General features: G+C 50.2%; 1 protein-coding gene and 1 non-coding gene across 7 annotated transcripts in view; one reads left to right on the top strand and one right to left on the bottom strand.

Annotated features, from left to right (window-relative positions):
• Nucleotides 1-22,966, top strand: part of NDST1 (N-deacetylase and N-sulfotransferase 1) — a 73,233-nt gene that overhangs the window by 36,932 nt on the left and 13,335 nt on the right. For all 6 annotated transcript variants that reach the window (XM_032158365.2, XM_032158366.2, XM_058440039.1 and 3 more), the window contains 8 exons: nucleotides 5,874-6,368; nucleotides 10,931-11,018; nucleotides 12,838-12,992; nucleotides 13,669-13,854; nucleotides 17,182-17,310; nucleotides 18,042-18,224; nucleotides 19,530-19,626; nucleotides 20,794-20,917. In XM_032158365.2, the coding sequence (XP_032014256.1) occupies nucleotides 5,874-6,368; nucleotides 10,931-11,018; nucleotides 12,838-12,992; nucleotides 13,669-13,854; nucleotides 17,182-17,310; nucleotides 18,042-18,224; nucleotides 19,530-19,626; nucleotides 20,794-20,917 (1,457 nt within the window). The remainder of the gene's footprint in view (nucleotides 1-5,873; nucleotides 6,369-10,930; nucleotides 11,019-12,837; nucleotides 12,993-13,668; nucleotides 13,855-17,181; nucleotides 17,311-18,041; nucleotides 18,225-19,529; nucleotides 19,627-20,793; nucleotides 20,918-22,966) is intronic.
• LOC116472118 (small nucleolar RNA U13) lies at nucleotides 21,531-21,630 on the bottom strand. The gene has a single exon (XR_004249022.1). It is a non-coding gene; the product is annotated as a small nucleolar RNA U13 (small nucleolar RNA).

Genomic DNA, 22,966 nt, shown 5'->3' on the forward strand with positions numbered 1-22,966 from the left:
TGCCTCCCGGGGTTGTTGGGAGGGTTAAATGAGTGAGTATATGTAAAGCACTGGGAGCACGCGGTGCCCACTGCCTGGCAAGGGCTTTGTAAGTATTAGTGGAGCATGCCAGGGGGATCACCTGCTATGCATGGGGTCCAGCACACAGCAGGTGCTTGCCTAAAGGAGGCCACAAGGATAAGTGTGAAGTCGGAGGGGCATGCTCTGCTAGGTGCCCCAAAACCTGTCAAGGCAATCTCCCCTAGGAGGGCCTGTGCACCCATTTTTCAAATGAGCAAACCAAGGCTCCGGGGGTTAAGTTACTTATGCAAGGTTTTGCAGCCTGTAAGTGGAGAAGCTGAGATTTGAACCTAGACATAGACAGTTTGGGCTCTCTATCCCATGCTCTTTCCTCTTGGTGGTGGTGGAGTATGGCGTTAATATACCTCCTGACCCAGAGCCATTTTGGGTGACGAGAAAGGAGAATGAAATCCCACTGGCAGATGGGGAGTTGTTCTGGGCCTTATGGGGCTCCCAGAATGACCGTCAGGATTGGGGTCCTTGCAGAAAGGGTGTCACAGAGAATCTGTCCTTGGCGGGGGGAGGTTGGGAATGGTGGGCGGGGGATCCAGATGCTGTGGTCAGAGAAGGCTGACCTGCAAGATGAAAGCAGACACTAGCTGGGACTCTAGTTGGATGCTTTGGAGGTGGCAGGGAATTTGTTCCTTCATTCAACAAATATTTACTGAGCACTCACAGTGTTTGTGGTCCTGTGCTAGCGGTGATCGAAGTGGACAAAGTCCCTGCTGTCATGGAGCTGGCATTTCAGTGCTGTGGGAGTGGGTGGGTGACAGGCAGTGAGCAAATAAACACAGGATGGGGCAGGTGTGATCAGTACAAAAAGAAACAAAGCAGGGAAAGGACACAGAGGGTAGTGGGGGTGGGAGCTTGACATTATTTTAGGAAAGTCGTCTTTGATAAAGTGACCTGAAATAATTGAGGGGAGGAGCCGTGTGGCTTTCTGTGCAAAGAGTCTTCCAGGAAGAAGGGACAGTAAGTGCACAAGTCCTAAAGCAGCCTCTTGCTTGGTGTGAGCCAGGAGAGGAGGAGCGGGAGACGGGTCAGAAGTGGCCTGTGTCCACTGCTGGGTGCCCGTTTGTGCCAGGCCTTCCTAGTGCACTTGTGCACTGGGCCCTGTCTCCTGGAGGGCTTCTCATGGCGTGTTCTTTCACACCCAAATATAGCAGGAAGCTCTGCCACTGAAAGATATTGTGAGCCAAGAATTTGAAGGCCCTTAGAAGTCCTGCAGTAGAGCAACCAGTGAGATTTGTTCTCAACTGGCTTGATCACAAAACCTTTTCTTTTACAGAGCACCCTCAGGGGAACGCTGGCCTGGTTTATGGCTTTACAATGACATCAAGTCAGACTATCTCCATTGTCTGTTTTTCTCTTTTCTCTTGGACTCTGTACCCTTTCCTGCCATGAACTTCATTAAGTTCTATTCAGAGCTCCAGGCCTGAAAAGCATCAGGAGGCTGACGTTTATTGAGTGCTCACTCAGTGCCATGCACCATCTACATGCGTTGTGCAGATTCACGCACTTCACACCAAGGCAGGTGGCCAGCAGCCTGATTTAAGATAGGAGGAAACTGAGGCAAAGGAGGATAAGCAATGTGTCCAAGCCTACGCCTCTGATGAGTATAGGTCTGAGATTTGAACTCAAGTAGTCCTGCCCCAGAGGTCTTAGTCTTAACCACGATGTGATGAGTCCAGGAGCCTCACATACCATTTATTCAGGAGAAGTGGCATCAGAGGCCACACCCAGTGCACAGAGCTCCCACAGTCTTTGGGGACCAGGCAATGGGCTGTGGTCATTGGGCATAATTGGTACAATGGAGCTTGGGCGCTGTCTGGCCCCAATTCCTTGCTCTGCAGAAGGTGAACAGGAGGCCCAGCAAAGGGTGGGGACATGTTCAGAGTCTCATCGTGGGGCCAGTGGTAATTCCAGGACTTGGTGCTCTCTTCCTACCCTGTTGCCTAGGACAAGACTATCCTTGGTTTTGAGCAGAGGCCTGTGATTTTCTGCTCAAATGCATGCCCCCTGGTGGTCAAGGCACATCTTTCCACTCTTTCTGCAAGACCAGCTTCCCCGCTGTGTGCTGGGCTTGCCAAGTGAGGATTGTTTGTGGGCTCCAGGGATCTGAAGACTCATTTTCCAGTTCCCACTGATGCTGGATTCCCAGGGCAGTGTGAGAACAGGGACTTAAAAGTCCAGACAGATTCAGATCTCTCTGTCACTTAGAAACAGAGTGACTTTGGGTAAAATGCTCAACTCATCTGCAAAGTGGGGCTAATTACAGCTCCTGCCTCACTGGTGTGTGTTGAAAACAAGACAGTGGGTGGGGAGCACTGAGCCCCTTGCCTGGTACTGGAGCCACTCAATAGATGGTAGCTATCATGCTTTGTCATCTCCAGGTTCAGTAAACAGCAGTGGTAACACTGTGTCTGTCTTGTGGCCCTGACCAATGTGTGCCCCTGTGGGATCCTGGAGGGTGGGAATAGGGTCATCCTCATCTGGATCCCTACTGCCTGGCACTGTCATGCCTCAACCTTGAAGTTCCAGGTGACCTGGGGCTAAACACACCCTGGCAGGGGTCTGGCAAGGAGTACCTGACCTCTTTCATTGAGCACTTACTGTGTCCCAGCCACTGAGCTCGGTGCTTTGCAGGCATTTCATGGCTAATTCTCACAGCTATCCTGTGAAGTAGGCACTTTATTTTCAGATAAGGACCTGAGGTTCAAAAAGTTAAATGGCTTGTCCAGAATGACATAGCTACAGGTTGAGTGTCCCTTGTCTGAAATGCTGGGGACCAGAAGTGTCTCGGATTTTGGAATGCTTGCATTCTACTTACCAGCTGAGCATCCCTAATCTGAAAATCTGAAATCCAGAATGCTGCAATAAACATTTCCTTTGAGCATGACCTTTGGAGGTCACATTGGTGCTCAAAAAGTTTTGGATTTTGGAGCATTTTGGATTTTCAGATTAGAGATGCTCAACCTGTGGTAAGTCATAGAGCCAAGATCTGACAGTCAAGCTTGTTGTTTCTAACCCAGCCACAGGAGCAAACCGACTGACAGGGAGCCTGAGGCTCAGAGAGGAGATGTGGGATTCCCAAGGTCCCCCAGGTAATGGTGAGGTCTGTGCTTGGCCTCCACCTCTGCATTCCCGAATCAAGGCTTCTCCTCCCTCTGCCTGGGGGACCCCATTGGACGATTTGGGCACTCAGTGGTGAGGAGCAAAAGGGATTTCCACTGCCGTGTGGTGAATTGAGGCCAGCCTCTCGGTGCTGAGGCCCTCCATTCCCTTCTTGGCTGGTTCATTTCATTGCCAACGGATAGGCCATCAGTGACTTGGCTTCCTCCCTTCCTGGATGGCTGGGCAGCTGACTGAGCCTCCAGCACCTGGCAGTCAGCTCAGGGTCAGGACTTTGAAATGGGATCCCTCAGCACCCGTGGTCCAGTGTGGCATCCCAGGCCTCAGCAGGCGATGGACAAGGCCTGAAATGTCTCTGGCCCCTACCGCTTTTGTCCCCACACAGCCCAAGTAGTTCCCATCCTTGGTCAGGGCTGTCTTAGGAGTCGTGAGCAGCCTGGAGCTGGGGAGGTAGCTGAGGACTGGGCTGTGCGCTGGGCCTCAGCACCCGAGGCTGGCTCAGGACAAGGTGGGGAGGTACTCTTGATGTTTGGAGAATCACATGCAGGCTACTTAATGTGGTTTACGAGGCCAGGGCCCTGCAGAGCCTTTTTGGGAATTAGAGATGAGTGAAAGGCACTCTTCTGGACAGGTACAGCTCTGCATGACCTGCGTACCCCTGTGAGTGCCCCCTGAGCAGCTCTCCTGGGGGCCCCACACATGACCCCACCTCCCCCTCCAAACTCATTTTGCTTTGCCCTGCCCCACTCACTCTCCAGGCAGCAGCCACATGGATCTTTTTAAAATGCAAATTGGAACCTGTCATCCTTTGATGGAGTCTTTGAGGCCTTCCTGCTGCTGCTTCAATCCTCCAGCACCTTGCAGGCCTGGTTCCAGCTGACCTATCTGCCTCATCTCCTCCTTTCCCTCTTGGTCACTCTGCTGCCTTCTTGCTATTCCTTGGTCATGCTGAGGCCTGTCCTACCTCAGGGCCTTTGCACTTGCTATTCTTGGCCTCTACCTTTCCCTTTGTGCTTATTTGTTCTTTAAATGTTAGCTCAAAAGTCCCTTTCTCCAGGAGACCTTCTGAGCCCACTAACTGTGCCCAGTAATCTAGTGTTCCACAAATATGAACCTCCTCTGTGCAGCATGTGCCACACTGAAGTTTTATATTTATTCCTGTGATTTCAGTGAATGTCTCTCTTCCCTCCTTGATTTTAAGGTTCACGAGAGCAGGGGCCATGTCTTTGTTTTTCTCACTGTATCACTGGCACTTAAAACAGTGCCTGACACAGCAAATAGTTGTGGAATGAACAGATGAAACCTGTATTGAGCATCTATCATATGCCAGGTACTGGAGAGCTGGCTGTTCCTCTTTTATTCCTTTTAAAAATCCAGTTCTGCATTAAATTGTGTGTGTTCCTGCTGGGTATCAAGCTGGGCACCAGGGGTCCAAAGGTGAAACATCATAGCCCCTAACCTTAAGGGGTTGCAGGCTGGTGGGAGATAGAACGCTGAAAATAAAATATTGCAGCTGAGGTGAGAAATGCTGCAGCTGAGGCTTTAACATGGTCTCAGGAAGGCCAGTGCAGGGAAGAGGGTATATGCATTGGGTGTGAATTATGAGCAGGAGTTTGTCAGGTCAAGAAGACAGAATGGAATTGGCACAGGAACAAGGACAAATTGTACCATATTCAGGGGCAGGTGGCTGAGAGGGTGAGGAAGGTCATGAAGGAACAGGGGCTGTGAGCCTAGGGAAGAGGGGACTAGGGCACACTGTCTTCAGACTTCCAGGGAGCTGGGCAGCCACATGCCTTGAGAGAAGGGAGGCAGAGACTTCACCACTGATGGCAATGACCGGGCAGGCACCATAGTGAGGGAGTGGCCTCTGGAGTGCTAGGGGCGTATGGGGCACCCCCAGCAGAAACCTCCTCTTTGACCGTCTGCATTGGCATCCATGTAAGATGTCTCCTGAAGAAAAGGTTGCTTGGCTAGAGCCAGTTTGGAAACCCCAGGCAACCACGCCTAATGGTTAGGTGTCTGGGTGCTAGAGCTCGACCTCTTGGCAGTGATTCATAGCTCCTCCCAACCACTGTGCTACGGAGGGCAGCATGCCCTTCCGAGCCTCGGTTTCCACACCTGTGAAGTGGGATACACAGGCTACTGTGAGGACTGAATGAGCAGTTTCTCATCATGCCACAGGCCATATTCTGAGCACGTTGCCGGTATTGATACTGATCATCCTCTACCACTCCTGGAGTTATTTTCTGTTCTTAGCCACATTTTACAGCAGAAACTGAGGCACAGAGAGGTGATATAACTTGCCCAAAGTCAGGCAGTCTGCAGGATTCATATTCTCAACTGCTAGATTTTCTTCTGTGTGGTTTAGTCTCTCTAGGCCTCTGTCTCCTATGTGTAAAATGGGTATGAGAGCAGTGTCTCCATCATGGAGTCATTGGAGGGTTAACGGCATTCCTGTCTGCAAAGTGCACAGCACCTAGTGCCTGGCTTTGGTAAGTGAGTCATGTGTGTTTGTGAGTATATTATTGTGCAGGGTGGAGCGCAGGGCCAGGGTGGTGAGCCCTCCATGAATGTTGGTGAATATTGATACCACTGTTATGGTCCACATTGTGAGAGACTGTGTCCTTTGGGGTTCTGGATGTGACAGTTCTGTTCCCCTTCCTGCCCCCCATTGACTGCAGGCCAATGAGAACAGCCTGCTGAGCGCGCAGCTCAAGGGCTTCCCCCTGTTCCTGCACTCAAACCTGGGCCTGAAGGACTGCAGCATCAACCCCAAGTCCCCGCTGCTCTACGTGACGCGACCTAGCGAGGTGGAGAAGGGTGTGCTCCCCGGCGAGGACTGGACGGTGTTCCAGTCAAATCACTCCACCTATGAGCCAGTGCTGCTGGCCAAGACGCGCTCGTCTGAGTCCATCCCGCACCTGGGCGCAGATGCTGGCCTGCACGCCGCCCTGCACGCCACTGTAGTCCAGGACCTGGGCCTGCACGACGGCATCCAGCGCGTGCTGTTTGGCAACAACCTGAACTTCTGGCTTCACAAGCTTGTCTTCGTGGACGCCGTGGCCTTCCTCACGGGGAAGCGCCTCTCCCTGCCATTGGACCGCTACATCCTGGTGGACATCGATGACATCTTCGTGGGCAAGGAGGGCACACGCATGAAGGTGGAGGATGTGAAGGTATGGCTGGGGGTGCCAGACCGGGCAAGGCAGACGGGGCCTGGCAAGCTTCAGCCTTCAGGTGCTCCATTGTGGGTGTGCCCTGTCTGCATCTCCCCTGTGCTGGGAGTTACTTAAAAGACAGTCTCACTCTGCTTCCTATCCTACTAGTTGGTTTTTATTAATTGTCTTATTAGAAGCAAGTATCATTTAAAACTTGATTGAAGCATTGGCCAGGTGTAGTGGCTCACACCTGTAATCCCAGCACTTTGGGAGGCCGAGGTGGGCAGATCACTTGAGGTCAGGAGTTTAAGACCAGCCTGGCCAACGTGGCGAAACCCCATCTCTACTAAAAATACAAAAAAAAATTAGCCAAGTGTGGTGGTGTATGCCTGTTATCCTGGCTACACAGGAGGCTGAGGCAGGAGAATCGCTTGAACCTAGGAGGTGGAGGTTGCAGTGAGCCAAGATTGTGCCACTGCACTCCAGCCTGGGTGACAGAGCAACACTCTGTCTCAAAAAAATTAAAAAAAAACTTTATTGTATTGAAGTATTGAATATAGAGGAATTTTGCATCTGGAATGTGGAGTTTAAGTTTGTATAATATGTATGGAAGAAGACATCCGGACAAAGATGGGAGCTGTACAATGCTGTTTGTCCGCCTTTAATTTAAATATGATTTTTAACTCTTAAAAATGTTTATGTTAATGTCAGAGCGCCTACAAAACTCTTAAAATAAGGATGAAAGCTTGAATCATGCATGAGGCAGATTTTAACTGAGGTGTAAGTAGACAGTGGAATGCATGTGTTTAATTCAAAAAAGGTTTGCTGGCCGGGTGTGGTGGCTTGTGCTTGTAATCCCAGCACTTTGAGAAGCCAAGGGAGGAGGATTGCTTGAGCCCAGGAGTTTGAGACCAGCTTGAGCAACATAGGGAGACATTGTCTGTACAAAAAATAAAACATTAGCTGGGTGTGGTGGTAGTCGTCCTGTAGTCCTAGCTATCTGGGAGGCTGAGGCAAGAGGATTGCTTGAGCTTGAGAGGTTGAGGCTGCAGTGAGCCATGATTGTGCATGGCATTCCAGCCTGGGCCACAGAGCAAGACCCTGTCTCAAAAAAAAAGTGTTTACTAAACAAAACTGTGTAAAAGTACTTTGCAGGACCACAAGATTTTACACACACGTGAACTGTCATTGTGACAAACAGCCTACAAATTAAGACCATTAAACAATCTTTAAAATACAGTTTTCATCTACTCACTGTTTTACTTAAACTTATTCGCAAAGGAGATGGCGTCCTGGTGTAAATAGGAAATCCGGATCAGTTGCCATAAATAGAGGGCAACCATAACAATAAATCCAATGAAAACAAAACAGGGGGATTAAATTCTAGAGACATTCTGCTGTCTGCTGACAGCCTGTCCTCTCTTATAGGAGATTAGCAAGTGTTAGAAACATATTAGCACCAAACCCAGGCTTGTCTTTGATGTTAGCAGGAGGCTTTAAAAAGAGACTTGTAAGAGGAATTCTGAAATCTCTGGTAGGGGTTGGCCCTGGGGCCTGGAAGGAAGGTCCTGGTGGCGTTCATCGCTCTGCCTTGGTCAGGAGTGAACTTTGCTCTTCCTTACACCTCTAGAGAAGGGCAGAATGGATGACATTCGGGAGCAGGCACTGTCTGAGGACTTAAGACCTAATTTGAGTCGAGTCCCATGCCTAAGCCTCAGCTATAAAATGATGAGATGGGGTGGATGGGAAGTTTTCAGGCTATTTCCTGGTGCCCCAGGGGTCTCCCATAGGTGCCTGGATAGCTGGGGTGGGGGTGAGGGGGATGTTTTGGTGCCAGGCTCAGCCCTCCAGGCTCCACCTCAGTTGCTCCAGCGGTGCTGCTTTGTGCAGCTTTTACGCATTGTGTTTCCTCCTGAAATTCCATTCTCTTAAAGGCTTTCCTGTTTAAAGAACGTTTTAGCCTTCCAGTCTAAGTCTTCATGCAGTGCCACCACCTGCCTCTGGCAAGGTAGATTGCTGTGTGTTCTACTTGAGGTGTTCTTCCAGTGGCCCAAGCTCATTTTCTCCTGCAGGAACCTAGGTTCTTGCTGTCTGTCCAGTGAGTTCTGGAGAGACTGTGGTCCAGGGTCAGGTTGAGGCTGAAGAGATCAGGTTCCTGGGCTCACTGTGTTCCTATAAGCCCTGAATTTCTCTCTCTTATTAATTTTCCGTATTTTAATTTTTTTTTTTTTTTGAGATAGAGTCTTAGTCTGCCACACAGGCTGGAGTGCAGTGGCGGGGTCACAGCTCACTTAAGTGATCCTAAGCCAAGCAATCCTCCCACCTCAGCCTCCTGAGTAGCTGGGATCACAGGCATATGCCACCATACCCAGCTAGTTTTTTGTAGAGCCCAGGTTTCGCCATGTTGCCCAGGCCGATCTGAAACTCCCGGAGTCAAGTGCTGTACCCACCTCAGCCTCCCAAAGTGCTGGGTTTATAAGCATGAGCCACCGTACCTGGCCCTATTTTTTCTATTTTTAAAGTGAGAGGAATGATAGCAGTTTGAGGCCATTTCTGTAGAACAATAGAAATAGAAAAATAGGATACAAACCCAAAATGCAAATAGAGGCACCCACTTTTACACACTCAGCTCAATTCAGATTGCAAAGTGCTTCTCCAGCCACAATCCTACTTGCCTTAAACATTTTTGTGAGTCAGAAAGGGCAGAGGTTTTTTTTTTTTTCTTTAATCCCAAGCACAGCCTACAACAGAGCCCTTCTTTCAGAGACATGAATGTCGCCTCATTAGCTTGTACAGTACTGGCTGTACAGCACAATTTAAATAATACCAATAGCAGCTGCCTATTCAGGGCTTGGTGAGTCCTTGTGCTTAGCCCTTTCTGGCTGTTGCTTCATTGGGTCCTTACAGCAGCCCCGTGAGGTGGGTGTTGTTCTGAGTCCCATTTTACAGAGGTGGGCACTGAGGCTCAGGGAGTTGAGGTAACTTGCCCAAGGCCACACAGCTGGAGCATGCATGTCCACCAGGCAGTGCATGGCCCTGGTAAGATGCTGGTGGTGACTACATTGCCTGGGGAGGGCCAGGACTTTTAGTTTGTAAAGTGCTCTGATAGCTGGCTCTTATGGATTTGTTTTTTCTTTTTCTTTTCTTTCTTTCTTTTTTTTTTTTGAGACGGAGTTTTCTTCTTGTTGCCCAGGCTGGAGTGCAATGGCACGATCTTCGCTCACTGCAACCTCCGCCTCCTGGGTTCAAGCAATTCTTCTGCCTCAGCTTCCCGAACAGCTGGGATTACAGGCTCCTGCCACCACACCTGGCTAATTTTGTATTTTTAGTAGAGACGGGGTTTCACCATGTTGGTCAGGCTGGTTTTGAACTCCTGACCTCAGATGATCTGCCCGCCTCAGCCTCCCAGAGTGCTGGGATTACAGGCATGAGCCACCGCGCCCAGTGGCTCTTACAGGTTTCTGAGCCACTTTGTGGCTCATGTGTCCTAACCCCAGAGTACACCTGTATATTTGTTTCATAAGTCAGTGTCCCTTCATTGACTTGAAAAGCACTGGGTACGCAGTGCATGGGAAGACTGCACTGGTGGGCGCACAGTATCCCATCCTTGGAAAGGTTATGGCCCTTTAATATCAGCGTTGCATTCCATCAGCAAAGAGAAATCCTCCACATTTGATAGATGAAGACACAGGCTCACAGCGGCAGTGACCACAGACATAGCATTGGCCACCATTTTTCATCACTTACCAGATGTCAGGCAGTTTTACTTACAATATCTTTTTTATAATTGTTTAATCTTTTTAGAGCAGGGTCTTACAGTTGGACCCATGTTGGATTCTAACTCTTGGGCTCAAGCAATCCTCCTGCCTTAGCCTCCCGAATAGCTGGCATACATGCGGTTATCTTACTTGATTCTTGCAAGAGCCTTATGAGGGAGATATTATCATCCCTGTTTTACATTTGACAAAACCAAGGCCTAGAGGAATGTGAAGCCTTTTCAAGGACACATAGCAGAGCTGGGTGGGATTCTAGATTTTCGCTTGCCAGAGGCCTGGGGGACGGCAGCACAGGGCTGGCTTCAAGAGTATGTGATCTGTGCAGCCACACAGAGCCCCATGCTCAGAGGGAGCCCATTACATGGTTTAATGCCTGCTGTTGCCTTCTTGACGTTGTTTTTTTTGAGACGGAATCTCGCTGTGTCACCCAGGCTGGAGTGCAGTGGTGCGATCTCGGCTCACTACAACCTCCGCCTCCCAGGTTCAAGCGATTCTCCTGCCTCAGCTTCCCAAGTAGCTGGGATTACAGGCTTGTGCCACCATGCCTGGCTAATTTTTGTATTTCCAGTAGAGACTGGGTTTTGCCATGTTGGCCAGGCTGGTCTTGAACTCCTGACCTCAAGTGATCCACCCGCCTCAGCTTCCCAAACTGCTGGGGTTACAGGCATGAGCCGCCACGCCGTCCTTGACATTCTTTATCATTTTTGAACAAGAGGTTTCCACGTGTTTTCACTGCCCTCAGTGGGAGGAGCAGGGAGCTCCTGGCTTTCCCTCACTCCTTCGTTTCTCCGCTGCCTGTCCTAGGCCCTGTTTGACACACAGAATGAACTACGCGCACACATCCCGAACTTCACCTTCAACCTGGGCTACTCAGGGAAATTCTTCCACACAGGTAAGTGGGCCTGCCCCTGCCCTCACTAGCAACTACCAGGACTCCTCAGCACCCAAACCCTCAAAGCACCCATCCACGAGGGCAGCAGGTGGGCTTACTGGCCCACATTAGGGGCAGAGGTGACCCTTTTGCCCCCGTGGAGCCAACAGCCTACAAGAGCAGTCACAGCCCAGGCAGAGGCCATCTGGGGACAGCAGCAGCAGCAACAGCAGCCGCTTGTCCCTCCCTGTCGTTTCGGGCTGTGCTGGCCTGGGTGGGGCATCTTCTCCCTCTTGCCTCTCCCTCCTATCTTTTACAATTATGTGTATTATTTCTGCTTATAAAAGAAGCTGGCTGAATTTTAAGAACATTACAGAAACATGTAGCATAGAAAGTGAAGATGCCCTGTAATTGTACCCACCTCGGATGACCAGTGTCCTGGGTTTATTTTAGAGTCCTAAGGGTTGAGGGGTGAGGGCTATAGGTTGCTTGGTGCACACTTTCCTTCCTCTTTGCGGCTCTCTCACTTGCTGTCCTCTCCTCATCTGCTGTCCTTCAGGGACTGGGCAGGAAGGAACAACCCCTGAGCTGGTCATCTGCAGTGACCATTCCCCCTCACTGCCTTCTGCCCAGGCCTCATTGAGACAGCGTCTCTTGAATTCTAAGAAAACCATTTAGTCAATAATTCAGTAGATGGAGGAGTATATGCAACATAGCCCCAAAGCCAAATAGGAGTGATCCTGGGTTGTCTGTCTGTATTTTTTATATTCTTTTTAAAATTTTTTATTTATTTTTGGCCGGGTGCTGTGGCTCACGTCTGTAATCCCAGCACTTTGGGAGGCTGAGGTGGGCATATTATTTGAGGTCAGGAGTTCGGGACTACCTTGGTCAACATGGCAAAACCCCATCTCTACAAAAAAATACAAAAATTAGCCTGGCGTGGTGGCATGCTCCTGTAGTATCAGCTACTTGGGAGGCTAAGGCAGGAGGATTGCTTGATCCCAGGAATTCAAGGCTGCAGTGAGCTGTGATCGCACCACTGTACTCCTGCCTGGGTGACAGAGTAAGACTCCATCTCAAAACAAAAAGAAAAAAAATTATTTATTTTTAGAGACAGGACCTCTCTCTGTCACCCAGGCAGGAGTACAGTGGTGCGATCACAGCTCACAGCAGCCTTGAACTCCTGGGATCAAACAACCCTCCTGCCTTAGCCTCCCAAGTAGCCGGTACTACAGGTGCATGCCACTATGCCTGGCTATTAATATTTTAAAAATTTTTGTAGAGATGGGGCCTCGCACTATGTTGCCTAGGCTGGTCTCAAACCTCTCGGCTCAAACGATCCTCCCACTTTGGCCTTCCAAAGTGCTAGGGTTTCAAGTGTGAGCCACTGCACCTGGTTGTTTTTTATATTCATAACCCTTAGTATATCAGAGGTGGTTATAGTAATATGTCTGAGATAGAGGGTCAAACATCCTGTATATATACAAAGAGCTTCCATAGATCATTAGATAAAAGACAAGTGACCTGATTTGGATCATTGGAATAGAATCAGAGCAGGTATGTCAGAGGTAGAAGAAACCCTTGAGATCATTGACTCCAGACCCTGAATTGTGCAGATGGGCCCAAGGATCTAGAGAGCAGGTCGTCTTGGCCAAGGTGCCCCACTGAGTCAAGGGCACACTCTAGACTAGAATTCAGGGCTCTGGGCTGGGGCTCTGTCTGCTCCTGTGCTGTAGCCCAGATAACTCTTTCAGTCAGCTCCTGGGTAGGCTGTGGCCCTGCTCTCCCATCCCCAGGCAGAGGCCCAGTGGGCGGGTCTGAGCTGCCTGTGCTGCTGCAGGTACTGATGCTGAGGACGCTGGGGATGATCTGCTGCTGTCGTATGTGAAGGAGTTCTGGTGGTTCCCCCACATGTGGAGCCACATGCAGCCCCACCTTTTCCACAACCAGTCCGTGTTGGCCGAGCAGATGGCCTTGAACAAGAAGTTCGCTGTCGTGAGTAAGATTCCCTGCAGGGCAGAGTGGGGCGGGCTAAGGGCTGGGCTAGAGGTCCAGACTGCTGGCCTCTTGCTGCTTTTGCAGTCTGCTCTGACGGATTTTTACTAACACCTCTGGGCCAGGGCCCAGGGAGAGCTGCCTTTATAGCCACTGTCTCCTTGAAGCCTCAAGAGAATAACCCCTTTACAGACAAGAAACCAAGGCTCAGGGAGGTCACACCAGCTACTAAGAGGTCCAGCTGGGACTTAAACTCAGGCCATTTGTTTCCTGCACCCAAGCTCTTACTAGAAGGGGAGGCTCTGGAAAGCTGGAAGAGATGCTCAATGAGGAGGGAACGAGCCCTAGATGCTAGGTAGAATGAAGAGAAGGCAGGAAAGGCCCTCATCCTTGTCCCTCACTACAGGGTACTTGAGTCCTTTGTGCTAGAGGCATGTGCACCGGACCGAGTCAGGAGACCTGGGTTCTAATCCCAGCTCTGACAGTTGCCCACACTGAGATTCTGGGCACATTCCTTGCCCTCCCAGGCCTCAGCTTCCCACCTTACCATGAAGGCTCAGACCAGCAGCCATGCCAACCTAGCCTCTGATTTCTCTCTCCCATTCTACAAAGGGGGAATAAGGCCCAAAGGGGAAGGACCCCTATGCTCACCCTGGCCTGGTCATCCTCTCCCCAGGAGCATGGCATTCCCACAGACATGGGGTATGCAGTGGCGCCCCACCACTCGGGCGTGTACCCCGTGCATGTGCAGCTGTACGAGGCTTGGAAGCAGGTGTGGAGCATCCGCGTGACCAGCACGGAGGAGTACCCCCACCTGAAGCCAGCCCGCTACCGCCGTGGCTTCATCCACAATGGCATCATGGTGAGTGGGCCCCTGGAAGCCCAGGAGGTGGCAGAATGGAGAGCACAGTCTGTTGTGTGTGTGCACACGCTGTCCTGGGAAGCATGGCTCTGGTTTGCTGGCTTAGGGGTTGCAGATCAGCTTCTGCTGCCTCCTCTGGCACCCGAGGCTCTCTGTCCCAGGGAAGGTGAGCTGCCACTCTGACCCCTTTCATGAGCTCTTTCTTAGCTTTTGTGACAGAGGATCAAGGAATAGTGAGCATTCTTGAAAGAGGTTTCTGATGAGGACGTGGGACAGGGCTCTGTTAGAGTCTTTTTACTGATTAAAAATTTTTTTCTTGGCTGGGCCTGATGGCTCACATCTGTAATCCTAGCACTTTGGGAGGCCAAGGCAGGCAGATTGCTTGAGCCTAGGAGTTTCACACCAGCCTGGGCAATGTAGTGAAACCCCATCTCTACTAAAAAAGTACTAAAAAAAAATATGCCTGGTGATTAGCCAGGTGTGGTGGTGCGTGCCTGTAGTCCCAGCTACTTGCAGGGCTGAGGCAGGAGGATCACTTGAACCTGGGAGATCAAGGCTGCAGTGAGCGAAGATTGCGCCACTGCACTCCAGCCTAGGTGACAAAGTGAGACACTGTCTCAAAAAAAAAAAAAAAAATTTTTTTTTTTCCCTGGGGCTTCTACCATGCATCTATCCCTTTTTTTTTCTTTCTTTCTTTTTTCTTTTCTTTTTTTTTTTTTGAGACAGAGTTTCACTCTTGTCTAGGCTGGAGTGCAATGGCACAATCTCAGCTCACTGCAACCTCTGCCTCCTGGGTTCAAGCAATTCTCCTGCTTCAGCCTCCCGAGTAGCTGGGAAGACAGGCATGCACCACCATGCCTGGCTAATTTTGTATTTTTAGTTGAGACAGGGTTTCTCCATGTTGGTCAGGCTGGTCTCGAACTCCCAACCTCAGGGGATCTGCCCACCTTGGCCTCCCAAAGTGCCAGGAATTACAGGCGTGAGCCACCGTGCCTGGCCTCGCATCTATCCCTTTCCTTGGCACTGGAGACACAGAAATGCACAAAATGGAGGAAAGTTCCTGCCCTTGTAGACCTGACATTCTAGTGGCGGGAAGTCAGGGACCCTGAACGTTGGGACCGGCTGAAGCCATGGCAGAAGAATATAAATTGTCAAGATTTCATGGACATTTATCACTTCCCCAGTCAATACTCTTGTGATTTCCTATGCCTGTCTTTACTTTAATCTGTTAATCCCATCATCTTCGTAAGCTGAGGATGAATGTCGTCTCAGGACCCTGTGATGATTGTGTTAACTGCACAAATTGTTTAAACAATATGAAATCTGGGCACCTTGAAAAAAGAACAGGATAACAGCGATGTTCAGGGAACAAAGGAGATAACCTTAAAGTCTGGCTGCCTGTGGGCCAGGCAGAACAGAGCCATATTTCTCTTCTTTCAAAAGCAAATAGGAGAAATATCGCTGAATTCTTTTTCTCAGCAAGGAACATCCCTGAGAAGAGAATGCATTCCCAAGGGGAGGTCTTGGAAATGGCTGCTTTGGGAACGTCTGTCTTTTATGGTTGTAGATAAGGGATGAAATAAGCCCCGGTCTCCCATAGTGCTCCCAGGCTTATTAGGACGAGGAAATTCCCACCTAATAAATTTTGGTCAGACTGGTTGTCTGCTCTCAAACACTGTCTGCTGATAAGATGTTATCAATGACAATGTGTGCCCAAAACTTCATTAGCAATTTTAATTTCACCCCGGTCCTGTGATCTCGCCCTGCCTCCATTTGCCTTGTGATATTTTATTACCTTGTGAAGCATGTGATCTCTGTGACCCACACCCTATTCGTACACTCCCTCCCCTTTTGAAAATCACTAATAAAAACTTGCTGGTTTTGCAGCTTGGGGGGCATCACAGGACCTGCTGACATGTGATGTCTCCCCTGGACACCCAGCTTTAAAATCTCTTCTGTACTCTTTCCCTTTATTTCTCAGACCAGCAGACACTTAGGGAAAATAGAAAAGGACCCACGTTGAGTATTGGGGGTTGGTTTCCCCGATACATGTGTAAAGTATACAGTGGTCAGATGGTGATGAGTGCCACGGACAAAGTTAAGCAGGGAATGGAAGGAAGGAAGGCTGGCAAGAGGAGAAGCTGGTTTAAATAAAGTGGCTAGGTGGGCCTTCCTGGATAAGCCACCCTGCCACATGAGGAAGAGCACTCAAGGCAGAGAACAGCAAGTGCAAAGGCCCTGAAGCGGGCTGTGCTGGCTGTGTTTGAGGGCCAAGTAGGAGGCCAGGATGGCTGGAGGGGAGTGAGGGATGGTGGTAGATGAGGTCGGGGTGGGAGAGGGACCAGATCGATAGGGCCATGTAAGGCCAGCCGTTGGATGGCCATGGGCTTTTAGGCTGAGATGGGAAGGTTTTGAATGGAGCATGATCTGACTCATCTTTGAAAGGGATTTCTATCATTCTGGCTGTTGTGAGGAGCAGAGACTGTAGGGGACAAAAGTAGCAGCAGGAAGACCAGTTAAGAGGCACTGCAGTCTTCCAGACCAGAGGTGGCAGCAGCTTGGACCAGGGCCCAATGTTGGAACGTGGCCATACTCTGGGCTTAGAATAGTTAGGCCCGTGGTTAGATGAGTTGGATGTAGGGTGCGGGAGGAAGAGAGGAGTCCAAGACGACTGCAGGGTTTTTAGCCTGAGGTGCTGGAAGGATGAGTTGTCATCAGTTGAGCTGGGGCAGCAGTGGGTAGGCAAGGTTTGTACATTTGTCCATCAGTCCATCCACCCATCCACCCACTGACTCAGCATCAGGCCCTTGTGCTGAACTCCAGGCACTCCTTTAGGTCCTCAACCTGAACTCCAGGGATGAGGTGGTGACAAGGCAGGCCCATTCCCTGCTCCCTTGGAGCTCACAGTTTCATGAGGGGAGACAGACGACAAATGGCTAAGCCAGTGTGTGACAACAAGTGTCACCAGGTGAGGTTCTAATGTTGCAAGGGGGCTTGCAGAACATGTCTGGGATTGCTGCTTCAGAGAGGGCCAGGCAGGGGCCGTGGCTGCAGCAGTCCCAAGTTTCCAGAAACATTCCCACTCTGTTACTTTGAGGCCTGCTCATTTTGTGCAGAGAATAGCAGTGAAGTTTGTAAAATGGCAAGGGCCTGTAGTTCACCGGGGGGAACGCTGTGCTGTAGGCTGCACCCAAGGGTAGGGGCTGTGTGACCACATGGAGACTGCCTTTCTGAGGAGCAGCTAGGCCTTCTTCCTCTGAGGAAGAGTCCTCCCACCACCCTCATTCCAGAAGGCACCATAGCTCCTCTCCCCCACCCCCTCCGCAGGTTCTCCCACGGCAGACCTGCGGCCTCTTCACACACACCATCTTCTACAACGAGTACCCTGGCGGCTCCAGCGAGCTGGACAAGATCATCAACGGGGGCGAGCTCTTCCTTACCGTGCTCCTCAATCCTGTGAGTGCTCCACAGCCCATGGCTGCTGGTGAGAAGGGGCTGCTGCACAGCCCGTCTGCAGCTGACACAGGCTTCCTGGAGCCAGGAAAGGGCGGAGAGGCATGAGTGAGTGCCTGGCAGTTGGGAGACCCCCTCTCCAGCACTGGCCCTGTCCTGCCTCGGCTGTGTGACCTTGGCTAAAGAATCTGAGCGTGCTTTTTTTTTTTCCCTTTCCTAATCATGTACTTTAATACAAAAGTGTTGGCATTTTTATGCATGTTCCCTTTCAGTCTTTGCTCATGTGTGTATACGCACATACACAGATAAACACATATATAAACAGCATTTGAGTTTTCTAGGTCTCGCTTTCCTTATTTGTAAAATGCAAACAATTACCTCTACTTTAATAATATTAAATAAACTTCAAGTGGTGGTTGTTATTCAGCTCTGTGGGCTGGGTACTCTTTATCTTCCATGCACCCCACCCCTAACATTTACAAAACAAAACCCAAATAGCTCCCACGTTGGGTCTGCTTTCCATTTCAGGATTGTAATATTTGGGGTCAGTCAGGCCTGGTTCATCTGTTGCCTCATCCAAGTACTCGCAGCGAGTTTGTTGACAGCCCCAGCATAACTTCACTGGTCATCAGGAGCCTTGCAAGCCGAGGCAGGGTCAGAAGGGTCAGAGTTGGCGGTGAGGGTGGCTCAGACACTGATGGGCCCTGCCTCTCTCCTCCCCTCCCCTGGAGCAGATTAGCATCTTCATGACGCACCTGTCCAACTATGGGAATGACCGCCTGGGCCTGTACACCTTCAAGCACCTGGTGCGCTTCCTGCACTCCTGGACCAACCTCCGGCTGCAGACATTGCCCCCTGTGCAGTTGGCGCAGAAGTACTTCCAGATCTTCTCCGAGGAGAAGGACCCGCTCTGGCAGGTGGGAGGCTGGGCAGCCTGGGTACCTTGCTGCAGGGATGGAACGCCACCACTCACAGGCATACACTCCAGATATGGACTCAAGGCTCAGCCATCATGCCCTCACAGTCTCGCTTGAATGTAAACTCAGGTCCCCATCTACTTACCAGCATGGGTGCATTCACTCCTTTGCATACATGCATGCTCATACATGTACATACCTCCCCACGCAGACCTACATACACGCAGTCATACATAGCCTTGGAAAAAACAGTGTTAAAAAAACGAGTGGGCTGGGTGCAGTGGCTCACCCCTATAATCCCACTACTTTAGGAGGCCAAGGTTGGTGGATTGCTTGAACCCAGGAGTTCAAGATCAGCCTGGGCAATATGGCGAAACCCTATCTCTACAAAAAATACAAAAATTAGCTGGGCATGAGGGTGCGCGTCTGTAGTCCCAGCTACTCAGGAGGCAAAGGTGGGAGGATCAATTGAGCCTAGAGGTTGAGGCTGCAGTGAGCTGTGATCACACCACTGCACTCCAGCCTGGGCAACAGAGTGAGACCCTGTTTCAAAAACAAAAAACAACTCCAAGTGAACACAGTGCAGACGAAGTATAGAAAGTGACTGCCCTGTCTTGGTCAGACTCTTAGATAATCTCTTGTATCTCTTCTAACTCCAGCAGGCCCTGAGTGGGAAAAGGGATTGATGGGAGGGTTTGGGGGCCAGTTTTTGGGAAAGTCTGCTCCTACGGGCTTTTAAAAAGTGGAAGCAGAAGCTGGAATTGGTGACAGTCTCATAGTTCAGACCAGGAGTCCACAAACCATGACTCATGGGCCAAATCCAGCCTGAGACCTGTTTTTGTAAAGAAAGTTTTATTGGCAGACAGCCATGCTCATTCTTGTATGTACTGTCTATAGCTGCCTTCATGCTATGACAGCAGAGTCAAGTAGTTGCAATGGAAACTTCCATACCCCAAACCTAAAATATTTACTAAACACTTACCAAAAGATTAATTAAACTTTATAGGCAACATTTCTTGACCCCCTGGTTCAGATGCAGCTTGTCCAGTTAAATTCAACAAGTGCTTATGAGTTCCAGTTACGTGCTAAGGGGCATTTTGCCAGCTCTTTGGGGGACATGAAACTGACCAGAAGTGGAGCCTGTCTGTCAGTGGCTCAGTGTCTGGGGGTGGGGATGTGACAAGGATAAATGTAGCATGTAGGTATTATGCCTGTTGGGCTGTAAGGGCCACACATCCATGTGCAGTGGGAGTCTGCTGACTGGGTTCTGGGGCACCCCACACGTCCCTTCCACTGTTGTTTCAGGACCCCTGCGAGGACAAACGTCACAAAGACATCTGGTCCAAGGAGAAGACGTGTGACCGCTTCCCAAAGCTCCTCATCATCGGCCCCCAGAAAACAGGCAGGTCTCTCTGCTCTTGACCCAGCTTCCCCAACTGCCTGCTGTCTCAGCCACAGAATTCTGAGGACTGCCTCCCCCTGGCCCCACTCCCGGATAATTTGCTCCCTCTTTCCCAGGAAGTAGGAGTGAAGTTGGGGTGAACACAAATTGCCTGTCAGTATGGAGGGGAAAGAGGTGGAGGAGAGGCCTGGAGTTCTCCTATGTATCCTGAACCATAGCCTCAGTGAGCTCTCCCTGCATTATCCTGGGAGTATCCAAGTCCAGTCAGAGAAGCCCAGATCAGTTGCTCTGCTAGTTTGAGTAATGCCAAGCAAAACGGGTACAAAGAGGACAGTGATCAATTAGCCATGTCTGCCAGAGGTGCAGCAGGGAGAAGCAGTGACATGATTGCTAAGCAGTTGTCATCCATACAACCCTGCAAGGCACAAATGGGCACTCCCATTTTATAGACAGAAACTCAAGGTTCAGAGAAGTCAAGTGACTTTCCTTAACATATTCAGTTAGGTAATGGCAATTCCAGGGCCTGAACTCTGGTCTCTGTGACCCTGAAACATACACTCTTAATCGCCAAACTCTATAGCCTCCTTCTCTTCTGGGCTCTCTCATTATAGCATGTAAACCATAGACTTATACCACAGAAAGTGAATGAACTCGCTGAGGAGGAGGTAGGGGAGGGTGCATGAGTGAGCAGAGGTAGATAGGAACAAGATTTCTTCGTTCTTTAAGAATTTCACATTAACAGAACTGGAGGGTGACAAACTCCCTTTTCCCTGAGCTCCTACCAACTGCCATAGGACAGAGGCCCAGAGCTGGAAAGGACCAGCTCTTCTGGGATGCTGAGGGGACAGCAGTCAGTCAAACGTGGCTACCACAGTGCAGTGGTGAGGCGGATTCTGAGGCCAAGTCCTTGTTTAGTGAAGAATGCTGTGATAGATTAGCGATGTCTGCAGTAGGTACAGGAGTTGCAGTGTCCACATGCATGCCGTATATTTGCCACCCTGGATTTAGTAATTGCTTCATTGCACAGAGGAAGAAGCTAAGACCAGAGAAAGGCAGAGACCTTCCCAGGAGCCCCCAGTGGGTCGTGGGGAGCTAGGCCCAGAACCCAGACTCTATTTTTTGGCTGGGGGCTGGGCCCTGGGTCTCAGGTGTCTACCCTCCCCACAGGCACCACTGCCCTCTACCTGTTCCTGGGCATGCACCCTGACCTAAGCAGCAACTACCCCAGCTCTGAGACCTTTGAGGAGATCCAGTTTTTTAATGGCCACAACTATCACAAAGGCATCGACTGGTGAGTTGGCCTTTCTGTCCACAGCAGGACAGGAAGGCCATCCTGGGGCCTCCCGGGAGTCTGCTGTGGACACAGCAGGAAGCAGCTGGAGCTTGCTCACACACAGCTGTCATTCCTGTAAACAGGGACAAAGTGCGGTGACCCTTGAATCATGGTGTGACAGTGTTGTCATAGACAGGACACTCGATGAGGAGGCCCTTTGCCCCTTTGCTCTACTGCCTGCAGTCAGACGCTGAAGTCCAAGTCCACCCCTCCCTTGCTTGCAGAAAAACATCCTGAGCCTTGGGGAGGAGAAGGGTTTGCCCAGGGTCCCAAGGTCTGAAATCCAAATGTTCTGGCCCTCCTTACTGTGTGTGGCTGACTGTGAAGCAGAGGTGTTCTTGCGGGCCCTTCAGGGGCAGGTCGCTGGTCTTTGGGCATCACCTGGGGAAGTCATTAAGATTGCCACTTCCCACCAGAGCCTGCAGAGGTTACCTTTGTAGAGGTTCCCAGCAGAGGGTCCTAGTAGAGGTTCCCTTAAGGGTGTGGGGGCCAGAGCAGAGATGGTTTTACTCTCCACCTTTTCAGTTGGCATCTTTCTCTATTTGCCTTTTTCTTTTTTAAAAATTTTTCATGTCAGGCAGGTAATGTGCCGACATCATAACAAGGTTTGAGGTGGGTACCCCTCACATGTTTGTGAACACCCAATCATCACGTGCATGGACTGCAAAGTTTGCCTTTTTAAACCTTGTCCATGTATTACCATTATTTATTATTTTTATGTCAGTGGGTTCCCTGGGTGGAGAGGTTATGGGCCTTCTGTCTGTTTTTTGGTATTTTTCTGTGCATATTTCTCTTTTTTGTCTGTGTATCATTGCTCTGTATGTCTGCCTTTGTATCTGTTCATCCATCCATCCACCCACCTACATTTCTTTTTTTTTTTTTGAGATGGAATCTCGCTCTGTCACCCAGGCTGGAGTGCAGTGGCGCGATCTCGGCTCACTGCAACCTCCGCTTCCTGGGTTCAAGTGATTCTCCTGCTTCAGCCTCCCAAGTAGCTAGGACTACAGGCGCCCGCCATCACACCTGGCTAATTTTTGTATTTTTAGTAGAGATGAGGTTTTGCCATGTTGGTCAGGCTGGTCTTGAACTCCTGACCTCGTGATCTGCCTGCCTTGGCTTCCCAAAGTGCTGGCATTACGGCGTGCGCCACCGTGCCCGGCCCATCTACCTACATTTCTGACATCTCCACAGTCTCTTATCTAAAATCTATTGTGGTCAGATGGATTATTGGAAGTCAACATTTTTCAGATTTTAGAAAGGTAATGTGGTGCGAAACCATATATTTAGTAACATCTTCAGCGATGCCTGGGGTAGCACCCTGTTAGCAAATTCATTAATATGTCTGTAGCAAAGTATGTGAATATTTACACTAAGTAAGAGGAATAAGTCAGGTTTTGTTGCCAAATGGCTTTGCTACAAACCTAGGAAACAAAGCCTGTGTTTTCAGAGCTTTCTCAATTGAGATATTGTAAACAAAGGATTGTGGACATGCAAAGAAAATTCAGAAAGATGAGAGAAAGCGTGATTCCTTGGCCCAATTCCCAAGAGCTTGATTTTGTAGGTAGGTCTAAAGTGGGGTGCAGGAATCTAGCAGGCCCCCAGAACACTCTGATGATGCGCATCCTTGGGACCAGCCTAGAGCAGCCCCACCTCACAGGATAGGATAGGGACCCTGTACCTTTCGTGAGAGTGGACTTTGCTTCTTACAAGCCCCAGAAGTTGGACCCTGATTTTGCATAGGTAGGTTCCCCTGGGAGGGTCTGGAGTGTTCCTTTGGTTTCCAGAGGTTCCTTCATCCAGAGGTGGCCATTGCTCTGGTGGGATATGGGCATTAGTCTGGAAAGCTGTGCTCACCCACAGCAGGCTGGGGAGGGGTTGTGGGTAGCAGGAGATCCTGGTCCACAGTGACAGCCTAGAAGGTGTTCCCCCAGGTCAGGAAAGAAAGCCCGCCCTCTAGAGTCCCCCTCTGCTCTGTGCCGGCCTCCCTGGGGCAGTCCTGGAGCCGCT

This window comes from Hylobates moloch, unplaced genomic scaffold (genome assembly GCF_009828535.3).
Source record: "Hylobates moloch isolate HMO894 unplaced genomic scaffold, HMol_V3 SCAFFOLD_6, whole genome shotgun sequence".
Classification (NCBI taxonomy): Eukaryota; Metazoa; Chordata; class Mammalia; order Primates; family Hylobatidae; genus Hylobates; species Hylobates moloch.